Source organism: Semicossyphus pulcher, unplaced genomic scaffold (assembly GCF_022749685.1).
Source record: "Semicossyphus pulcher isolate SPU_LCO1_2020_fin unplaced genomic scaffold, fSemPul1.0.p SCAF_1, whole genome shotgun sequence".
Classification (NCBI taxonomy): domain Eukaryota; kingdom Metazoa; phylum Chordata; class Actinopteri; order Labriformes; family Labridae; genus Semicossyphus; species Semicossyphus pulcher.
Genome location: NW_027211603.1, coordinates 17,638,752 through 17,661,992, shown reverse-complemented (window position 1 = coordinate 17,661,992; position 23,241 = coordinate 17,638,752). Strand labels below are relative to the sequence as shown.

Sequence of the window (23,241 nt, the reverse complement as noted above, 5' to 3'; positions counted from 1 at the left end):
AAGGGTAAAGTCTTTATTAAACACAAACATCAGTGCGAACAGAATAAATGATTTCACAGACACAGTAAAGATGCACAAAAACAGATTCAAAAAGTGAATGTAAATAAGAACAAATCGTCTAAATTGCTCGATATCAAATAATACTCAAAATGAGTTCATATATTACAATGATATAATCTGTTTTTACAAAAGTTAAAGTAGTTTGAAATGTAGAAATCAACTTTATTTATCAACTCACTGACAGATGTGAGCATGCACAGCGTAATATGACACCTTATGATTCCGGTTTGTTTCATTTTCACTTTTTAAAACGTGCAAAATTTTCCAGGGGTGTTTAAAAAAGAAAAGAAAATTAATCCTGGAAGTTTCTGTATAACAAGTTGGATCTTAATTTTTCTAATTATACATCACAATGTTTTGGGATAAATCAGTTGTTGACAAAAGAAGTACTGTATATGATACGTGGTAGTATGCTATGACATTAACATAATAACAGTGCAAGTCAGATTATTGTGATTTCACAAGATTATATGATTTTCAAGGTTAAATCTTCTGTACAAACAACGCACTCTTAATAAATAGAAAACAAAACACACTGAACAGTCTGTACAACAAATAACGTTAGTGTGAGCAAGATTACGAACACTCAGGGGTCGATCGCTAACACGGAGTTTGTGAATAAACTACATTTTGCCTCCATTTAAACAATATTTTATTGTTGGGTTAACAAGCTTCAACAATAGTAAACAAAATCCTTAATATAGCCCTGAAGTAAATATTTTATAAAGAAAGGATTTTCCAGTGCAGCAAATGACACAAGTTTCTTCCCATTTTCTCCTTCATATTACAGGATATTTTGTTATGGCTGTTCACAAACATAACTCAGTATGTCCATCACATAGTAGATTTAAATAAGACACCCAATGTCTTAGTGCACGTTATATCAGGTTATATTTAATTTAATAATCAAGTCTTTGGTATGGACATAAGGCTCGGAGCATCTGTGACATCTTTACACACAGCTGGGCATCAGTGTAAAGCAGGTATTCCACATTTGATCAGTAATAAGCTGTTAAACCTCAGTGCATGCGATGATCAAAATATTCCAAACCAAAAACAGTGCATTTATTTACGAATAATTACAGATTGTCAGAGCAGTATTATGAGTGGTACATTAGGAACCAAAGTTTTTGAATTTGCTAACTTTAAATATAAACTGTTAATTTCTTTCTACCGTCTACTGAGTGCATTTTGTTATTTCCAGATGGAAACATACACCTTTAACTCAAAGGTGAAATATGACCATAATAGACATAATCATTTTCTGAATCTCCGTAAAATGGCTATCATTTTATTTCATTTTGTTATTGTTCCATATTAATATGTAAAAAGTGCAGGAAGACACCATTCAAGGAGATTTAGTTTGATTCCTAGGTAAATGATTTCTAGTAATTTTTTCCCTATTTTCTAATAAGTGGTGAAGAGGTCGAGCCCTCATCTTTTGCTGCTTGTTTACTAGCAGAATACTACTACATATGTTCTGTGTGAAATAAATGTTGTACAGATACACAGTGCATAATTAAAGCTATTATTAAGGGCTTAATGTGTCCACAGTAAAGATCTCAGAATCTTTAAGAGACGTAACATGTAGTGTAAGGCTGTTATCACTTTGTATGTGGATTAAACAGCTAACAAAGACATATCGTGCAAGTAAATATAAGGGATTCATTACAGCTTCTATAACTTTTAAGTTATAATTCAAGACTTTATATTATTGATTCCCATCAATGTATTTTATATAGATAAAGTGGTTATTAATATCATCTGTCTTCAGCGATGACTAAGCACGGGAGTATATAAAATGCATTTACATGGGTGAATTTGCTCTATGTACTTTTAAACATCCTGTGGTTCAATTGTTTTTATGCAGAAAAAAATGCACTTTAACCAGACTGACACCTAAATGTTCAAAACAGATAACTTGTATGTGTACAGAGGGCAAACTTCTTTACACCTCTGGATAGTGGTGCACACTACTGCTTTCACAGCAGATTACAAGATTAGCATGAAATACTTTTTTCATGTAGTACCTTATGCTTTAAATAGAGTACGCCTGTAGATTTGAACACAATAATATAAAGACATATTCTTGTGAAAGGATTATTAATTATGATCACAACATAAAAAAAGCTGTTTTAGGATCAGGTTTCTTTTTTGCAGAGTCACCTTTGTTTAATTGTTGGAAATGCTCTTGATCAAACAAGGTGAAGTGGTGATCTCCGATTAAAGGTAAATGACCAGCATTTTAATCAGAGAGTTGCAGCATCTTTGCAGTTTAGCCTGGCACTTAAACTGGACAAACCTCAACGTGTCCAGAGTAACATAACAAAGTTTAAAAAAGTAGAAATAAAAAAAGCACACAGCAACTACTGATTAACATATTCAACATGGCAAAGAAAAGCCTTAATCTCATCCCATCAACCCAACAGTTGGATGATCTTTGCTTTCTAACCAGTCAAGTCCACTTGAATGTGCCGTCTCGCTTGTAATTTGCTGAAACAGCGGATCGTTCACAAACTCCTCCACCTCCCCAGGAGGATTTTGATATTGCCCCTGCTGCTGGTTGGGGTCAAACAGAAGGTTTGTGTCCAATGCGTTTAGGTCATTAATGCTGCTCGAAAGCTCCGATGTCATTCTGATCTCACATGGGAAATCTGGCCCTCCTGTACCTAGCTCTGACACCTGGTCCATGAGCTGACTGCCAGCAGTGAGGCTGCCGTCTGTCAGGAGATGTTTCACTGAGCTGCTGAAATCACACTGCTGCTGATGCTGGAGTTCTTCCTGATGCTGCTGTGAGCTCAAAGTTAGCATCATAGACCGGGCCTGTTGTCCATGCTGCTCTACAGAGATTGTTTGCCCTCTGCCGTCACCGGATGAAAGACTCATTTGTTCATTAATAGCATTTTCCATGAGGTAATTTGGCCTCTGTAACTTGCATGAGCTGGTGGAGTCAGAGGTCATCAGGCCAAGGTGATTGTCACTGCAGGAGAGGCTGTTGTCAGACTCCAGGATCTGGGTGAGGTTCATGCGTGCAGTGTAGCTGGAGGGTAAATTATTAATGCCCAGACCCCGCACAGTGTCATCATGGTCCCCATCCAGCTTGCTCAGAAGGACGCTGGTGATGTTTTTGCCGTTGCATTGTTGGCCCGGTGGAGGCAGGACCTCAGTCTGCATCATGACGTTGAGCGGCACAGAATGACTCCTCTGGGCCATGCTGCTCACCCCAAGATTTACCTGGGTGTTTGCAAAGATATTTAACACCTCAGGGGTCACAGGAGAGTTAAAGGGAGAAATTACTGAGCGAGGGATATGTGGAAGGTTTCCTGTGTTTCCAGTAAAATTCCTCTGATGCACAGCAGGGCTCACGCTGCGACAGCGGAAAGCAGGCGAGTTGGTGGCTTTGTTATCCAGAGGGGCGGGCACAGCAAAACCCTCCTGCTTGGTCATGTTAGCCATGTTAGCTACCTGCTGCTGCACAGGTGAGATGGGAGTCAAGCGACCAAAATGATTGTCGTGGTGGCGTGCGTGAGGGATGGCGAAGGCGTGAGGTTTTTGAAAATTGTCACCTATAAGGCCTTGATAGCTGGGGAGGATCCCCACTCCACTGTTTGTCTTGTTTAAGCTCCCGCTGCTGCTGTTGTAGCTGTTATTCATCCACTCAAGCCGGGTCTTGTCGGGATGGGTGGCCATCGGTCTCTGCATGGGCTTGACAGGACTGCTGGAGACAGTGCTGCCGTCATGGAAACCTGTGATGCTGGAGTTGATGGGTGTAAATGCAAACGGGTTCCTGCACTCCACTGGACTGGGCGGCACGTTGCTGCTGCAGTTTGAATGAGGAGTGCCAACCGGAGTGTGACGGCTGCTACCCAGCGCGCTGTCCACCGGGGTGGTGGAGGCGATGCGGGAGCAGGGGCTCTCTCTGGTAAGGCCCAGGGCTCCTCCCATGATTTCTGATGTGGGTGTGGGTGTTGGAGTTTTGATCGGGTTGCTGTTGCTGCTGCTGCTGTTTGCAGCGTGATAGAAAGCAGTCATAGTCTGACTGCTTGACATAATGTTGTCTGACATCACAGACTGTTGGCCTTGCAGTGTGACACAGCCTCCAAACTCCTGCAGGTTGTTCAGCTTCATCTGCTCCTCCATCTGCACCAGCTCCTCTACGATGCTGTCCTGAGTCACATCATCATCAAAGGAAAAGTAGTCCATGTCCGTCTGCATAGGGAGCTGGCCGGACGATGGAGCCTGACTGAAAAAGTCTAGGGCTTCAGATGCGGGGTTAGACTGAATGTAGGTTTGGTGTTGTTGAAGGTCTGCGTTTGACTGAACATCACTGACACCTGATTGTCTTTGGAGGCCATGGTTATTAAGTACAGCATGCATGTTACCCCCTGTGTGCCCCTGCTGTTGCTGTATTAATGCGTGACTGACTGAGGTGCTAGTTTCCATAACAGTGGAGGTGTTTTTCCTCTGCAATGAGCTCGCTGTTTTGGCAACAGAGTAGAAGCCACTGCCTCTGAAAGTGGGAGTGCAGAGTGCGTGGTCCTGGGTGGAAGAGTTCATTTTCGTCTCTACCTCCCTGGTCGCTGGTGCACTTTCAGGTCTAGTCGGAGCTCCTGGTCGGCTGAATGTGTTTCTTATCCCCAATCCAAGACCAGCAGCGCCCCCAACTGGCTGCTGGGGCATAAAAGCCCTCTTGACTGGAGACAGGTCTGGGCTGAGGCCTGAGCGCTTCCTGAGGCTTTTAGTGGCCAAGAAACCTTCCTTTGCTGATGTTACACTGCTGCTTTCCCCGAATGAAGGTGCTCTGCTGGTGTTCAGTAAAGAAACAGTGCTGATATTAAGATTGGAGGGGGTTAAATGCATAGTGCTTGTATTATTAGCGATATTATTGCTGCTGGGGATTGCTGCCAGAGTGTTAGTGTTCGAAGAGGACTTTTGAGTTTCCTCCAGACCCAGGAAGCCCCTGGTCTGAGGGATGGGCACACTGGCAGCCCTCTGCGCTGCCCCTCCAGCCCTATTTGCCATTGCTCCTTGAGTCAGGATTAGACTGCTAGAATGTTGCATTTGGCTGTTTGTATGTATAGCTTCAATTTCCATTTCAACATCGATGGTAGGGGTGTTAGCAGTCTGCCCTGGCCTGGCCACCGGGGCCAGAATGGGGACTGCAGAGGTGCTCCTCATGCTCTGATTGTAGCTGACGTCTTCTGAAACCACAGGACTGCTGATGCCCGCAGACGCTGGCCGCAGAGTGCTGTTTGTGAGGGAGGTGGTGGTGGTGCTGCTGTTGGGTGCAATCGATATGGCTGTCATCTTCACCAAACTGACCGGGCTGACGTGACAAGTAGTCATCACAGTCTTTATGGGGTTGTTGCCGATAATCATGGTGGAGGGTGAGCGCAGAGTGATAGCAGGCGAGGGCTTGGGCAGGATCTGTGCATAGCGCTGCCGAGCAGAGCGTTCCCCTCCAGAACTGGCTAAAATATTTTGCGGGGTTTTTGGGCTCTGTTTCACCGTCTGAACCGGCTGCGTCACCATTTGGAAGTTTATAGGCAGCACTTTGTTCTCCGCTGTTCCCATCGGACTTGGGGACATCAGCTGCCTGCCTCTCTGTACCTGTAGAGAGGGAGGGCCAGTCAGAAAGTGGGACAACTCAATTCTAGTTTATAATCTTACAACATGTTAAGTTATTAGTAATCAATCAAATCAACTTTCCAAAGCCATCTAGAATTTTCTCTTGGTTGGGTAAACACAGTTATCAGAGTCGTGCATTCTCACCGTGATGGGGCTCGGGACAGCAGCGACCACGATGCCGATGGTTGGCTGTGGCGAAGGAGGGGTGGGACTCGCACAAAACACACCATCGTCTGCCCTCTTGGCCTGTCCCTCTCCAGGTGAAGGTGACTGCAGCTTCTGTTCTTGTTGTTTCCTCTGGATCTTCCTCTGGAGCTGCTGCTTTGCATCCACAGAAGGGGAGGAGAGGGTCGCCGTATGAGGCTGGAAAGAGTGAGACTCAGCCGCGGGGATGAATGCTGAGACTGTTGGAGGAGTGTGAACCTCTAAAGAAAGGAAAATGGGGATTAAACATACAGACAGCCTACTGTTGCATGTAACAAGTATCAACTACATCATTATCATATGTTGATATGTAAATTTACAAGCATGAGCTACAGGTACAAGATGTTATTGTTTATTACTCTTATTGTTAGCTTCTGCTGCAGTAATTTCTAATGCTTCTGTGACATCATTAAAGTGTCCATGTAATGAACAATTAAATCCAAATACATAAACATTTAAATATACAGTATATATTAAAACACAACAATAAAAAATGTTGTTTATATATGCGTGACTTATAAAGCTGCAAAGCTGTAAAAGCTGTATATACAGCTGTCGACTGCAGTGAAAGGCATAAACAGGCAGTAACAGGCATCACCACCAGATGGCATTACAGACCTGTTTCTACTCAGGGGTTTATAAATGGCAACCAATACCAAGTCTTACCTGTGGCAGTGCCGGTTGTAATGGTGAGAGCTGCCAAAGACTTGTTGCTGATGTAATGGCTGTCGACGAGGAAGCGAGCTAAGTCCTCCACAGCATCAAACTGGCGTTTCAGCACCTTTTGGGCCCACTCACACACCAGGTCACAGGCTGCAAATCGCACCTCCTCCTTTATGTTGCTCAGCTGCCCCGCTGACTCCAGGAGATCACAATGGAGCTACACACAATAAATATGCGGTTATATAATGACATGATGCATGACTCAACAGTGACAGTAATGGAGCCAGACTACAAAGAGATTTAGTATAGTAAGTTACTCTGAAATATGAATGAGGAAGATGTAAACATGCTTACTGCATCCCCTGTTTTATGGATGTCCAGAGTGGGTAAAGACGGCATGTGAACAAAGGGCCTCTTTCTGAGTCCACTGTAGCAATATGTAAGCTGCTGTTAAGGTAAACAACATGTGATTACAGAAAATGAATACTAATAGTACACGTCCATGTAACAGTTATCAGTATAATTTTTCATGTCTAATATAAAATTGAATTTTAACTATTTATTTTTCATATTTTAAGTATTTTGAAATACTTTTGATGAATTAAGCAAAGGACTGCTGGAAAGAAAAAACCACAAGACTTACAAAAATGTAGTTCTTAAGCATTACATGGACTGTTACTGTGCAAAATCTAAGTAACACAAAAGACCATAACTGTCACACTAAAATAAGGCTGCATATAAAAAGTTAGACAATTGTGAGTCCAAAAGAGGCACCAGGCCGCGAAATAGTGTAGTAATAAGTTGCACTTTATGTTGGAATATTTGTGTGATCCGACTGTAGTAATAGTAAAAGTTTTGTAAAAGTTTTGTGTTCCAGGTGTTACACTGTAAACGATTTATTCTGATGCTTGTGCATAACTGTTCAAACCAACTTAAAATCTTAGCTAGAGTGAAACTACTTGAATTTTTAAACAATGCGTTTCATTTGCTGATAGTGAACATTTTGTTTTTAATGAATACCTTTACTGGAGTTTGAATGAAAAATGAATCACAGGCAAATATTTCAAATATTTTTCACACCATAATCCATAAATGAATTACTTACAATCTCACCTTAAACAATGATAATTGCATTAACCCCAGTGACTAAAGGTCATGAGTATGAACCATATGAAGAAAAAAAGAAGGACACAATTGCGCCATGAAGGTCAAATCCCAGTGTCTCCCCCTGAGGGGCCTCTGTATTATGCTCCGGCCTCTGAGGCGGAGGGGGACTTTATTTCATTTCACATCTATATTTAGAGAGCTTATGAACTGCCACAGCAGATGGTCTGTGACCAGAGACAGAGGCCAGACGGTTAAAACCCATTCCAGTAAAGGATATTTAGATTTTCCTCTCATGCCAAGTCGACGCGCCTTCATGTTAGGAAAGACGTTTTTCATCATTTTTCCAAAGTCTGCAGCACTCAGGGGGTGGTAGTTCAGATTGTCACAGAAGCTCCTGGAAGACACAAATCACAGAAAATACTTCAAAACAAAACAACGTATTTCACTTTGAAACAAAACCACAGATAATGCATTAAATCCCAAAACCATGTCACCACTGTGAGCTTCAAATGTTTGCATCTCTGGTGAATGTGGGGTGATAACAATACTTAAGCACTATTTTTTTCTATTCTGAAATGTAATGTAACTTTAATGTCATTGTGCGATAATATTAAACAATTAAAGCTGCCCTCTCCGAAGCTCCACTCAGCAGAGGGTTTTAGTCTCTTTCAGCTCACTGTTTTGATATAGCGGACACTACAGTAAACACATTGAAGCGTTTAGCAGCTGTAGAGTAAAAAGCTAAAAGAGTGATTATTAGATGTACATTGATCGGGTAACCAGAAAAACAACTCGAAACTAATTATAGTGTTACTCCTGAACTGCTGAATAAGTAACTAGGCAACTCTTTGCTAAATGTTTATTATGTACCAACTTTAAAGGTGATAATATGTCAGTGTTGCATTTACAGCCAGTTGTTCTTCCCCCAAGTGGTTTAGAGGTATAATATGTAAAGTTAAACGGTGTAGTATTGCAACACTAGAGTTTAATAGTGGCTCACAGTTTGACACATTTGTAAATGAGAACATGCAAACTACTCTAAGTGACTTCCATATCTGACTGTGTAATGTGTGAATATCAGCTATTAAATGTAACTAAAACTCCCGACGAAAGACTTCAAAGACTTTATGTCTTTTTAGACTTTTCAAACATTTTAATTGTATGAAAGACAAAAAGATTTTGACTTTATTTATGTTTAAAAAGACAAAACAAAATGTTTCTGTTGTTTTGAAGTGACTAACATTGCGTCTCTTTAAAGCCTTTTCACCTGTCTATCCCAAAGGCGCCAATATTTCTGGAGGGCACAGTATTTCTGATCTGGTAGAGTTAAAAAGACAGTTACATAACACTGTCAGAACATTTCAATGGCTGTCTCAGACTTTCCATTCTAATATTACCAACACATGTCGCTCTCTGTGATTCCCAGCGTCTATTTATACTGACGCTTCAGCCGCCAGAGTAAGAATCTCACACATTAGAAGCTGTTATACGCTCACAACTCCAATGATAAATATTCAAACACACAGTGAAGTCTATAGTTTAGTTATGGCAAAAAATCTGACTGTGTGAGAAACTATGAGTGTAACAACAAGGTCCCAGCCTAAAACTGGTCAGTTATAGTAGAGACAAAAACATTCAAAGTCTGTCGCAAACAGTCCTACATGTCTCCACTCCTCTTTGTGTGTTTATACCTACTTGTATTCATCGTAGACTTCCTGTTTGGGAAGAGAGGTCTCCGGGTATTCCTCTAAATGATTGCGGATCCAGCTGAACGCATGCATCTGCTGCGTGCGGCTCGATGACAGGGCGCTCTGGTCACTGAGAACAGATGTGGATCATTAATTGAATGAAAAGTGAGGAAAAAGAATACGACATTCACCTTTAATTCTTTTTGAGACAAGACTCAAACGTATATTAATATTAATGATATATTATTTAAGAGATTTCCATTAATATATTTCCACAACTATTAATCCGTCTGTAAAAGCAGGTGTGTTCTTACCTTTTCTCAGCACTGGCGCTGGGACCAGAAGGCAACTTTAGGTAGAGGTAGAGTTTTTCAATGTCCGAGAACTTCTCCACATCTTGCTGTAAAAAAACAAAAGAGGCAGGTTTAAATTTTTGCCGCCATGTTTTTCAACACAGAGTAGGTAACAAAGTAGAGACAGTCCTGTTACACTTGCAGAGAATACTCTGAATTGAGTGTGATTCTTGGATAGTTCACATTAGTATAAATAAGCCTACTGATGCTAAGCTCATCATCAGATCAAAATTTGTATTGGTCCAATTGGTTAATGATTAAATACCTGCCAAACTAATGAGATTCTAAAAGCCTTGGCTCTTGCTTGTGTTAAGTCCTAATGTGCTAATGCTGACATGCCAACTCGCCAAACTATACTGACCATGGTAAACATTAAACCTGCTATACATCTGTGTGTTTGTGTTGTTATTGTAAGTATGTAAGGGTGCAGACTGTTAGTCCACTATTGTTTACAGTCAGCTAAGACACATTCATCCTTTATCAAAGAGGGTAAAACTTTGGTCCTGGCCGTGAATAAACAGAATTAAGTAAACATAACACAGACACTTTACTTAAATCATGTATGCACAATAATGTTTCCTTGTTCACCCCTTACTCATACTTAGCACACTCGGACATGGCCAGACCGTTCTGACTAAATCTGCTAAGATCGTCTCTGAGCTACAACCAATCTTCAGCTTTTCTATGAACTTTAAGAAAAGTGAAAAAGAGTCACAACTGTGTAATGAAGAACAGTTTCTGCTGCAGACAGTGTTTAAAGTTGAGCAATAATCAAACTCTGTGGGAGCGAACTTAGACACACATGCCTATAAATTAAGTCATGTTTTATATTTTTTAAACTCTGAATCAAAGTCGATTTAAAGTGGCTTTCTTGAAATGAATAAATAGAAATTACTCTTTAAAACAAAAACTATGAAGTGATTTAAATGAATTGTAAAGATAAGATACTTCTTTTTTAAAAGTATTGGTGCAGCCTAATTGTTCAAGAGTCACAACACTGAAAGCACAAGTGAGGTGATGGAATCAAGATAACTTCGTTGTCACTGAGCATCCTATGGAGTACAGTCAAAGGGAAAGTATGTGGATTTTATAAATCCACAATAGTCTTTTTACAGGTATAGGTGAGTACTAGTGCATATGATTAAAAGTTGTCTTATATTCATTGTGACATTGCACTGGTACTCATTTGAACCAATCATGATATAGAGCATGGCACTCCTTAAATATAGCTAGAACTGGCCAGCCTCAATGTCTGAGTGTGCAAGAAGTGGACTAATGAAGGAGTTAAAAACTTGAGTGGTTGAAAGGGTGCTCCACCAGCTGTAGTTTGACACTAGAAGCTTCTGGCGACCAAAATTGAGCTTTTTGTCTCGCTAAAGCAAATGCCATGTTTACTCTTAGCCAGAAGAACAGGTTAAACCCTGAATTTAAGTCCAGCAAAGTGAAGCATAAAGGTACTTCATTCATACAGTGGCACAGTGGAGACACACATGGTATGAATGAGCAGACAGACACACGCAGACAGAGCAGAGGAGCGTGTAAGGTGAACTACAATCCTCTGCTGATACCCCCTCTGCAGAGACATATCGCTGTGTGGTGAGTGCACAGACACACGTCTTCACTCAGAGATATTCACCCTCTCAGTTGGCTCCTAAGAATAAATGCTGTTCTGTCTGTCTTCTCTGTTTAAATACTTGGTTGTTAGGCAACCACAGCAAACACACGGCTGAAGGTGTCACACACAGAGCAGCCACGAGGAACACATGCAAATACGAGTAATAAAAATAAGGGCTGAAATGTTTAAACTGTGACACAGGTCTCATCTTTGGGATGTATTTCATATGCAGTCCTGCTGAAACCTTGTTTATCTTTGGCCTTTTTAGTGTGTCTCATTTCCTGCTCGGCTGCTGTCAATGTCTATATGTTACTGTGTCCTCAGCCCTGCACACTGAACTCACTTTACCTTGAAACAGTGCCTTTGAACACTTTGAGCGAGGCAGCTCCTGACACAAGATTCAGTGGAGTTGTAATCTAAGAGTGTGTTTAACTTTTTTCCATTGTTGTAGCTCAAAACCAGAGATCCGGAAGCACAAATGTTTCAATCAATCAATCAATCACATTTTATTCGCATAGCGCCAAATCATAACCAAAGTTATCTTGAGACACTTTACAGAAAGAGCAGGTCTAGACTGACTCTTTGTTATGTTATTTAAAGAGAGGCCCAACATGAATCACTTTGAGTAGCACTTAGCAACATTCAGTACATTGGCGAGGAAAAACTTCCTTTTAACAGGCAGAAACCTCGAGCAGAACCAGACTCATGTTGAACAGCCATCTGCCTCGACTGGATGGGCCGAAAATGGGATAGAAGGAGATGCAGGATAGAGACAGGCAAAGAGAGCAACAACAACATATGTTGTTGTTACAACAGCAACATATGTCCTTGTTAGGTCAACAACAACAACAGGTAATACATACTTATGGTTACAATGCCAATAATAGTGGTACACTAGTGTGAAGATTAGCAAATAATAAATTAGCAAGCATGTTTAATACCTTAAAGCAATGTTTGCCTTTAAGGTATTATCTGCCAATATCAGCAAGTTTGAATCAGCAAAAGTTCATATTAACATCAAAGTGGGCTACAGACAAAAAGCACCTGTCACATAAATGAGCTGCTTGTACAACACAAAACAACTCTAGTCTATCTTATCAATGTGGAACAGACGAACAGATGCTGTAACTTCTCGGATGTTTCCAGAGGACATTAAGAACGGCAACCGAGCAGCAAGGAGCTGTGATAGATCTGGGACCAGGCATTCAGGGGGATGTTGTGTACAGTTGTTTGATAAGATTGATACCACCTTCATTTCTATATGCTAAAGATGAAGCTGGAAGCAGTAGCTGGTTAGCTTAGCTTTGCATAATGACTATAAACAGGGGGAACAGCTAGCATGGCTCAATCCAAAAACCCACCTATTATTATTCCTTCTAAAGCTTAATGTTTATAATTACATATTCTTGAAAGTGAAAAACAAGTGTGTTTAATGAGGGGATTTGTGCAAGACTACTTCTTGACTGGGAGCAGTGACTTCCTGGAGTCTTGTTGATGTCACTGTAAGGTTAAAAGGTAACCAGTGATGATTCTAACGGTCAAAGATCATTCAACATATAATTATTTAATGCAAAGCTTTTCAATAAGCTGTGAAGCAGAATGTCTGAGTAACAGCAAACTGGCCTTAATTCACAATTCAGAAGAATGAAAACACAACTGTTTGGCAGACGTCTACCTCGATCAGCAAACACATAAAACAATCTGAGGATGATCTCGGACAATAAGTGTTCACTTCTCATCACTACAAGATTGGGAAAGCAAGCGGTTTTTTTTCTTAAATCATAAACAGATGATATAAAATATATAATTTGCAAAGAGTGTATATCTAAATTTTACATTTCGGTAATATTAGGAATCGAGACATCAGGAGGCAGGAGTGCTGGATGACATGACCACACAGTGTGCAAGGTTCAAAGAGATTTTTTAAAGGCATGAAGGGATGAGGGGAGATGAAGCCGTCTGTATTAACACAAACATGAGATCACACATTAAATATAGAGAATATTACATAAGGAAAAACAAAGTCAAGGCCAACTTCCACAAGCCTTGACTCCACTTTGAAGCTCTGACACTAATGGTTTCTGTTATTAAAAGCTGAAACATGATATTCAGGCATTCTGCTTAACTCTTTGATGTGTACACCAAATGTAACAATCCCACGGTCTTTCTTTGGGCATCACTCTAAAAACACTTCAAATTAAAGCCCAAGGAACAACATTAGCATATTATGATATCTTGAGTCCAACATTTTTCCATGGTGGGGTGTCCCATTGAAGGGGCTCCAGACTACATGCACTCTGGAGCTAAATCAGGGGGCGGAAAATACTCATTTAAGCTCCATTCATAGAGGAGACAACTATATGACGCAGGTCAACTGAAAGCATATCTGACCTATTCCTGAAGCTGCCGTCAGAGGTTAATCCGTTGTTGTCACCATTTACAGAGGCTCCCTGCACATCAGTGTCTGCATCCCTGAATTCACCGGTCCCTCCCACAGACTGAACACTGAGCTGACTCCCCGCAGAATCACAACTTTTCCAGGCTCTGGGATAGTTTGAAAATGTTTAAACCTTCATGGTCTTAAGTGCAGAGCGGACTTGTCTTTGGTAAGATAATGGGCTCTTCCTTTGCCAATAATACAACCTCCCATCCAAGCTTCTTGAAAATACGGTCTGCAATTTTTCTGCATCCTGCTGAGAGACAATCAAATTTACCTAAAACAAACCTTAGCTGAGGTAATGACAACCAACCACAGGATGCAACAAGCTCAGTAAAGCTGTACGGCTTCAACAGGTTGATCCTAAAATCTGCTTTGGAAAGCTTTGCACTCATTTTTTGAGTTAATGCAAGGAAAGAAACGAACCCATCAGGAAACCATAGTGTTTTAGCACTACATACTACAACCACAATTACATTGCAAATACTTTAACACTAAACTAAAACAAGTTTCATTAAATGTTCAATTTGCATGTAAAAAACATGTCGAGAATACTCACCAGTATGTTTTCCACCTTTGATTGAACGGATTTGCTGCAAAATGGAGACAAAGTATAAATTAGTATGAAGCTGGTGTAACATGAGCGGTTGTGTCTAAAGTGTATTTATTTATAAAGCATTGGAATGTTTGGTATGTGTCGACCCTCCCTTCAGCATCTCTCAGGTCATATATCCCACCGCCTGAACATATGCTGTCAAATGTAAAGAGGGAGAAAGAGAGAGAGAAAGAGAGTCTCTGCTGTAACATTGTCTCAGACAGAAGGCTTTTTATCACGCAGGGCAGAATCATGCATGTGCAGACACTGAGGAACTCTACTGTTTTACAACATTTCAATTTAATGTAGAAGACAGGATGATAGAAAGATGCTCTTCCACCCATTACTCCTCCTTGTTTCCACCTTTGAGCTCCCAAATGTTTTACTGTATTTCCTGTTATTATCTATATAATTGTCTCAACTGTGTGTTCAACATCAAAATTACCACTTTAACCTGTGTGAAAGTGTGCAAGTGCACTTATTTAGGCAAAAACAAGCATTAGAAGACACTCGTCTTAAAGCCACAGACTGATTTAAACAACCACAGGAAGTCATACCACATACATGAGTAACCCCTCCAGGACTAATTCTTAATCTGCAGACAGGTCAGGATGTTGTTGACAGTGAGACAGAAGGCCGCTCAAATTCAAAGACAGGTCAGAATCAGGGGACGCTCTAAGCCATGACGAGAACAGTTCACTTTAATTCACTGTTACTAAGGGGCCGGGGATTTCCCAGAGCGGGAAAGGCCGTCATTAAGCTGTTTGTGAACAGATTTGGCAGACGGGTCAACTAAACCACACCTGAGACTTAGATTAGAAAATGCAAAAAGAGCAGAGATCATTTTAATCGCACTGTGTGATTTGTATCCAGGTGTAATTCAGCCTCTGATTGTGTGGTTTGAATGAGAAGCAGCTCCCTCCTCAGAAGCATGTCACTACAGACCGTCACTGCATGTGACGGCAGGGTGACGTTGTAAATGGACCTCCTGACCCCAAGACGGTCTCGTTCCACAACGAACGTCTCAGCGGAAGGTCCCTGAGGTGAACATCAACTTTTATGCTCTAATCCTCTTAAAGGTTAAAGATATAGGGAGCAGCACAAGTCAGGTGCATGGGTTTGCATGTGGAGGCCAGTGTCTGCCAACAGTTTGGGCCGACAGAACTGACAGCTGTTTGTACACACCTCCTCCTGCTGATTTTGACAGAGAATCAGACTTCGATTTAACAAATATTTGGCAGCATTAAAATCAACATGTAAGCAGAAGTTCATGACACCTGCACCACGTCCTTGGGACCAATATTTAATGTCCCAAAATGTTATGAACTGTTTCTTTGAGGTTTGCTTGCAGACATTTAAACTCTGAACTGTTGTGCTTTCTGGTGGTTCTGTCTTTTGACATTAATCGATTTGACATATAAATGGTATTACTCGAGTTCATTCACATTCAATATAAAGGGCATTTTTAGTCAGAACATGGCCAACGGAAAACAACAAACAAATTACACAATAACTTGTAATAAAATCTGGTTGTTTTTTTTCATTCTTTAACTCTTAAAGCTGGTAATTCACATTCACTTATGACTACGTATCATTAGAAACTGAAAATGAAAATATTTCAACAGTTTATGTACAACCAAGTAATCAATCATTCATGGTAATGATTATTTGAGTTCAGTGAGCTCTTTTCAATAAAACAGTGAAAAGTAAATGTGATCATGAGGAAAATGTGCAGTGAAGTCAGTTTACTACTCACTGTGAGTGTGCTGTGCACTGCTGGTCTAAGCAAGCCAGCAGTGTTTTGGTTATGGAAATGAAGGGAACTCAGTTTAAATGCAGTCAGACAGAATGAAGATGGTTACTAATGCTACGGTGCAAGTGGAGAAGGCACATGTGAGAATGGTGAATGAAAGGGTGAATTTCCATAATGTTTTTCCTTTACTTAAGTATAAGTAGTAATACTCTATCAACATTAAAAGTCCTGTGAAACATGAAATCGCTGTGCTAAATGACCCTATCAGAACTATATTATTAATATAAAATGAGATTATCATTGCTGGTGCATTTAAGTGTAAGTAGCCTTTTTATGATGTACTATTTTGAGTTATAGCTAATTTTAACTACTCTATTATATCTACTGTTGGGAGGTTTTATGTATAGCAGTGCTTTCTCGTTTCATAAGCTGATCTCATGATCTCTTGTTTTGTAGGTATGATCTTTATCTGCTGAATAACTGTTGACTTTAAGCCAAGTCTAGTACCTAAGGATTGTCAACAAGGACCTGATCCCAAGAAAAACTTTGTAGTTCAGTCAGTATTAACAAATCGGCCTAACAACGTATTCCATTATACTGCAGGTCAGTTAAAATAGGCTAATACATCTGAACAGCCCTCTCCTAAAGCTAAACAGCAGACATGTGGACTGTGTCGTATAATGATTCACACCAAACTCACTAAAAACAAAAGATGCCCACAGAGTCAACCAGTCCTAAGTCTGAATGAACAAACTACAACTGAGAACAGCATCAAATGAAGTGTTTATGCTCTGTACTCCAGGCATGGAAAGAACATATAAATAAAGCCCCTGACAGTGTTGGAATGTGACTAAGCATTTATTTAAGTACTGTATTTAAATACTATTTGAGGCACTTGTACTTTAGTTTTTCCATTAAATGCTATTTACAGTTCTACTGCATCTTAGAGGTACATTTTACTCAATAACGTATGTGGCAGCCATGGATGCCTTTTTCATTAATATTTTACATACAAAACATATAATATGGTCATAAAATATGAATCACTCTTACTGAGTAAATCATTTGATAGTATGAAAAAGATAAACCAGCCCCATCTTGAGCAGATAAAACATTAAAATGATTTCCACACGTTAAAGGGAACAGCAATCCAATTTTAGTTATAATGTAATGTGCATGTATATAACGCTGTTAGAGGCAATTGTGCCATGCATAGAGAGTAATTTCAGTAGTAGTTCTGTGCATTAACTCAATAGAGATTCATATGCACTTTAAATACTTGTAATATAGTATTATACATTGAGGTGTTGCTTTCAGTTATGCAAACACAGTGGGGGAATAAGTGTAACTATATTTACTATAACACTGTACTTTACCAGCTTCACTATTTCACTTTTTTGTTACTTTTATCCCATCCCATGTCCCATTACTATCTTGTACTTTATTTACTTCACTATTACTACTTTCTGTGTTCTTTGACAGCTACAGTTACTTTGCAGAGTATTCAATAGGCTACCATAAACAATTGATCAGCTTATAAAATATAATGCATTGCTGTAGATTAAAGGGCCCAACAGGATAAAGGTTGAAAATGGCTCCATATGAAACAAGTACAACAGTTTGAATTAGAAACCCATAGAATAATATATAAAAGCTTAAATATAGTACTCAGAAAGGGAAGATTTCCTGCTCATTCAGTACTGGTTACTTTTTATACCTGGAAATTTAGCTGATCACGCTTTTACCAAACCAAACATTTTGCATGAAGGTCTACAAGGCTACTTATCATAAAATACTCATAGTATAATTGGTTGAGGGTTGAGTCAGTGAGTACTTTTTCCACCTCTTGTTATTGACTTTATGCCCAAAGGGCTCAGTGTACATCTGATGTTTTCCCCTCACAGCACCAAAGCCTGCACACAGTACTATGTGAACACCTCCTCACCAGATGGAGTTCTTGATCCGGAGCTGCAGGGCACTGGCCTCAGCACCCTGCAGCCCGGGGAGCAGGCCGGGCAGGCTCCTCGCCGCCCCGGTGTCCGGCTGCTGCTGGGGGTCCTCCTCGGCCATCACGGTAGGCCTCGGGACCGGACTGGACTGGACTGGACTGGACAGCAGACTTGGAGGACGGGTGTACTCGCCCTGCAGTGTTAGGCGACATGGACCGGAGGACGTTGCGATGCTAACGGGACAGCAGCGCGCGCTGTTGTTGTTGTTGCCGCCCAGTCCGCCTCCGACATCGTTGGCTTCAAGTCCGGACACTTAAAGAGGAATTAAATAGGCTGTGCAACAAAACTACGAGTCGCTGTCAACCGCCAGGTGATGCATGGATATAAATACGAATGTAACCAGTATACGCACAGCTAAAAACAACTAGCTTGTCCCTCCGGAGCGCTGTGCCCCTCACGTTATGGGATTTCTGTGCATGTGCATGGTGAGTAGTAGCTGTTGAGCAAACGCATGCGCACTAAGACCCCCAGCATTAAAAACAACATGTAAGCAGAAGACTTAACTGAACCTGAATGCGTTACTATGAATGTCACTTTGATGCTGCTGACCCAGAATTTAAACACAAATATTTTTTTTCAATTCAGAATATTTATTGTTGTTTGTGTATGTACATTTTTGTCAGTTTGCGATAATTTTCTGTATTATTTTTGTTTAGTATGACCAATTGCGCATTTGTATGGTAATATAGGAATCACATAAGATCCCCTGACATGATGGAGGCTTCATTTCCTGAAGACAAAAAGACGTAGAAAGTAATTAAATAGCCTGCATGTATAGGTAGTGTTGACCTTTTGCTGAAAGTTCGCATTTTAATGTCCATACGAGGCTACCGTACTATGTGCGCGATCTGGAATCAGTTGCTATGCAACCAGAGCTGCGTCGTCTCCCTGTGTGAGGATGGCTGGAAGAAGTTGTGATAAAAAGGTCCTAACGCCCCGGCTCGTCGTCTCAAAGGTTTGTATTGTAAAATTTGTCTTTAAAGGTCTATACAAAACGGCTTGTGTGCTACTAGCAAACGTTTAAAATTAACTTGTTTCTAACAGTTGAAGTAGCTCACCTCTTTCAACAAACATCAGCGCAAGCTAACGTTGACTAGCCTTCCAGCTTACCGTCGACACAAAAGTCGACATAATGCAATGACATAACATATGTTGCGTTATGTACAATTTTATAATATGTTTTAAGGATGATGAAATGAGTTGATGTTTAAAAAGAACATTTGACATCAACCAGGATGATCCTGTGCAGCCGTCATTTTTTCCCACAAACACCTGTTAACACTAAAAACTGCTTTCACTTCGTTTCACAATCATGAGTTTCAAATTCCATTAAAGTGCCGTTTTGTACTGAAGAAAAGACTATTAAGGAGTTGTGCCTTTAAGTAATCATGCAAACAAATATCCCTTAGGTATGATTGGACATCTTAAAGTTTAAGATGCAAATAATGCAAACATAGGGCTTATTACTTATCAGCCACTGGTAATTTTTATAGTAAGATAATATTGGTACTTGACATTCAATCAGTCAGGCTTAGAGAAAAAAAACCTTTTGAGAAAAGCACGAATGTTTTAATTTCTAATCCAATCCTTTTTTAGCCCAAGAAACGCCCGTCCTCGAACAGCAAGGCGGATATGTCTAAGAAGGCTGAAGTGAGGCCGCAGGTCAAATCTGCGCCTGGTCCAACGAAGCAACACACAGATGACCTTTTTGCTAAGGAAGAACAATACAAGTAAGATTAAATGTTTGGATATCTGTTGGCTTTGCTTTCATTATATTTGAATGAACTTTTGTAAAAGGCGGCCAGTAAAATGTGCCCTGTAATCTCATCTTTCTCTACTCTACATCCTTCAGACTCCTTAATGCAGAGCTAGAAGCAAAAACAGCAGATCTAGTGAAACAAGCAGAACAACTGATGGTAAGTTATCAACATATTCACATGAATAAGATGAAAAATAACTTTTTTTTTGTATTTGCTGAGACTTGATTTAAAAAAGTGAATCTCGCTCTTGGATTTCAGAGAGAACAGAGTGAAGTTCTGTCAAAACCCTTTTCCACCCTTCTGCTCACTGACTTTGATGATGAAGAGGATCAAAGGTCATTTATTACCTTGACACGAATGCAAAGCTCATTCAAATAATCATTGTTTTGTTGTAGAGGTGTAATTAATAATTAATTAAATAATTATTTTTTTAATGTATATTTATTCATGTATAACTATTCCCTTTCAGGATAATGACACCTCGTCAGAGCCCTGTTCAAGAGCGTGGTATGAAGGTATCAGTTCAGAATATAAAGTTATTTTTTGACAAAAGAAGTGCTTGTTTACAATCCACAGGTATAGTTTGTTAATGCTGCAGACCTACATTGCATGATGCCATCCTTTTTCTTAGGTGGTGACCAAAAAACGGATCACTTCGACATCACAAAAAATGTGTGCCAGAAAACAAGAAAAAGAGCCTCACCGTAAAATAGCGTGAGTTTGATTGTAAATTATATTTGAAGAAAATAACTCTGTGTAGGTCATATATTTGGTTGAATTCTGCTTTTAAAATTCTTCACAAGGCAGAAATTTTTTTTATACTTTGTTTGCTTAATTTTCAGGACCCCAAAGGCGTCTCCTGTGGAGGATTTAGGAGCTGTTGAAGACGCAGCAGATTTTTTTCTTGCACAGACCATCCGCAGCATGGAGGAGAAGATGAATGACGACACTGTCACTCCTGAAAATGTTGTGGATGATGCTGGAGACAATGTAGGATCAGGTAACTTCAATGACACTGAGTGGAAACTGAAGCCCACTTTTATAGATACATAATGATAAATGAAAAAGAAACAGATTTAAATATTCATTGTCTAAATAGAAGCTTTAACGTTTATAATTCTATATTTCAGACATGAGATTAGTTTGATAAGTTTTATTGTATTATGTATATTAGTCTGATTGTTTTCACTGCTGTTTTGTTAAGGTGTTTCTGGTGCTCAAATACGAGTTCTGAAGGCAAAACTTCGGATTATGCAAGAGGAACTAGATCAACTCTCATGTGAATATTACAAGAAGGTACTGTGAAATAATGTGTAAATACACAATAATTAAACTGTATCTGTTGTTACCGCTACGAATCAGCAGAGGGGGACAGAGCTACAGCTTAGCAGCAGTAAACCACCCAGTGATGGAGAAAGAGGCTAGACAAAACCTGAAGCATATCTGTGAATAGTAACAATGTGTTGAGATAATCGTTATGTTCCCTTGAAGTCTCACTTTAGAAGATATTGTTTGAGAAGAAAATGTTGTCTCTGTTTCCGCAGGATGATGAAAATGCTAAGCTCGGTGCAAAAATCAAGGAGCTTGAGGAGGATCGAGCCAGACTGCAGAAAACAACAAGCATTCAGCAAACACACATCGAGAGGCATCGAGCGTTAGCAGAGGAGTCTGCCAAAAAATGTGACGGTCTTCAGGTGCAAGTGTCTGCTTTAAACAAGGTCTGACAGCATTTTTTAAAGTCTGATCAATTCTGAATAAAAAACTGTAAAATGTGACGCCATCCTCCATTACTTGTGTGGACTTCTTATGTGTGATTTTTTCCCTGGCAGGAAATAGAAAATCAGAATAGATCCCAAAAACAAGCAGCAGCTGTCCACGGCACCGTGGAGGTCCGTCTGAACAGAGCTCTGGAGGAGGTGGAGAAGTTAAAGAGTCAGCTGAACAAGATGAAACAGATGAACAAGGTAAGCAAACATCAGGGTTTTAAACACAATGTATTGGTTTAATTATTATTCAAACGTTATTTTTTAAAATTACACATTTTCATTTAAAGAAAAACAGAACTGTTGCTGACTTGATAACTACACTTTCTAAACTACTACTGATCATTTTGTATATTTAGTGGTAAAAAATACTTTGGGCAAGACCAACGATTTGTGTGATAAAATATGTTTCAATTACACCATAACTATACATTTTCATTTTAATTGTGATTTAATTATTTCTTTCAAAAATACACATAACATTTTATCATAAGACTTCACTCTTTAGTCCTCAGTAAAGGCTAGGGACCATCATTTTAATTTCAACATGGTCTTTATATTGTGTTTAATGTTACCTAAAGCCTTTTAAATGTGCTATTTAAAGAGCACACAAGTTTCACTGCTCGAATAACCAGAACAATCAAGAGTAATAATAGAAAAATTGATAAAAACATGTAATGATGGAGAGAAAAAAACCCAATTTCAATTAGTAAAAAGAATTGATCTTTATTTAAATATAAATAATCTATTCCACATGTAGAGACTACAAGCGCTTAATGTGGAGTTACATTTTTTAAGTCATGTAATTATGATCGTCTTAGCAGTGTTTTAGGTTTAAATGAAGTTTTAGATTAAAATAAAAGTAGAAGTGAAGTACAGTAATGTGTCTACATCTTTTATAGAAGAAGACAATGCACCCCCTCCTCATTGATATTAAAAACAGGGAGTAACTTAAACATAAAGCAGCATTTACAACTGAATTTAAACATGTTTTAAGTGGAACTGGTTTTCAAATGACACCTCTGGTTGTTTGTTCTGCTTAAGTTAAATTTCTGTTTCGAACAGGACAAAACAAGCGAGGAACATCAAAGTAAAGAGAATCTACTTGCTGAGAACAAAATGCTAAAGAAACAGAAAGCTGAGCTCATCGTAGGCTTCAAGAAGCAGCTCAAGCTGATTGACATCCTCAAAAGACAAAAGGTGAGTTTCTCTACTGTACCCCCTTAATAAAAACCCTGTTCATAGTTTGTAATCTGAATCTCAAAGACCTTTTCTTTATTATTTGTGCAGATGCATTTTGAAGCTGCGAAGCTGCTGTCGTTCACAGAAGACGAGTTCATGAAAGCTCTAGACTGGGGGAAGTCCTAAACACTGAGAGGTTCAGTGATCTTTCGTTTTGGTGAAACGAAAAGTCGGTTGTCAAGATAAATTAGTAGAGATTTGCTTCCTTTACAACCTCAAATCTGTTCTGGAATAATTGTATTGAAGATCCTGCAGCACAGTCCAAATAAAAAGATGTCTCTTAATCATTTTGTTGTAACTGAATGCTAAACAAATGCTATTATCATTACTGAGAAATGAAAAACGTTGTGGTCTCTAAAAATGT

At 39.6% G+C, this 23,241-nt stretch overlaps 2 protein-coding genes across 2 annotated transcripts; one reads left to right on the top strand and one right to left on the bottom strand.

Moving 5' to 3' along the window:
• Nucleotides 1-2,116: 2,116 nt before the first annotated feature.
• Nucleotides 2,117-18,227, bottom strand: LOC138590740 (DNA-binding protein RFX7-like). The gene is made up of 9 exons (XM_069661100.1): nt 18,049-18,227; nt 14,315-14,348; nt 9,665-9,750; nt 9,358-9,480; nt 7,940-8,056; nt 6,910-6,994; nt 6,559-6,772; nt 5,833-6,113; nt 2,117-5,670 (listed from the first exon to the last, which is right to left on the bottom strand). Exons 1-9 carry the CDS (start codon nt 18,171-18,173, stop codon nt 2,470-2,472), a joined length of 4,266 nt encoding a protein of 1,421 aa, XP_069517201.1. The 5' UTR covers nt 18,174-18,227; the 3' UTR covers nt 2,117-2,469.
• Nucleotides 18,228-18,857: 630 nt separating this feature from the next.
• Nucleotides 18,858-23,155, top strand: tex9 (testis expressed 9). The gene is made up of 12 exons (XM_069660894.1): nt 18,858-19,067; nt 19,709-19,842; nt 19,965-20,028; nt 20,131-20,207; nt 20,342-20,387; nt 20,504-20,586; nt 20,715-20,872; nt 21,077-21,168; nt 21,417-21,590; nt 21,702-21,836; nt 22,701-22,835; nt 22,926-23,155. The coding sequence occupies exons 1-12, from the start codon at nt 19,011-19,013 to the stop codon at nt 23,001-23,003; spliced, it is 1,233 nt and encodes a 410-aa protein (XP_069516995.1). The 5' UTR covers nt 18,858-19,010; the 3' UTR covers nt 23,004-23,155.
• Nucleotides 23,156-23,241: the final 86 nt, after the last annotated feature.

Bases quoted from the DNA above. Each gene is read 5' to 3' on its own strand.
- LOC138590740 (XM_069661100.1), bottom strand. From the start codon at position 18,173: ATGGCCGAGGAGGACCCCCAGCAGCAGCCGGACACCGGGGCGGCGAGG. The intron at 8,057-9,357 runs GTAGGTATAAAC...TGTGTCTTCCAG, and splicing joins GAAGTCTACGATGAATACAA to GAGCTTCTGTGACAATCTGA. The intron at 6,114-6,558 runs GTAAGACTTGGT...TCCTTTCTTTAG, and splicing joins TACAACCGGCACTGCCACAG to AGGTTCACACTCCTCCAACA.
- tex9 (XM_069660894.1), top strand. From the start codon at position 19,011: ATGGCTGGAAGAAGTTGTGATAAAAAGGTCCTAACGCCCCGGCTCGTC. The intron at 20,587-20,714 runs GTGAGTTTGATT...CTTAATTTTCAG, and splicing joins GAGCCTCACCGTAAAATAGC to GACCCCAAAGGCGTCTCCTG. The intron at 21,591-21,701 runs GTCTGACAGCAT...TTTCCCTGGCAG, and splicing joins AAGTGTCTGCTTTAAACAAG to GAAATAGAAAATCAGAATAG.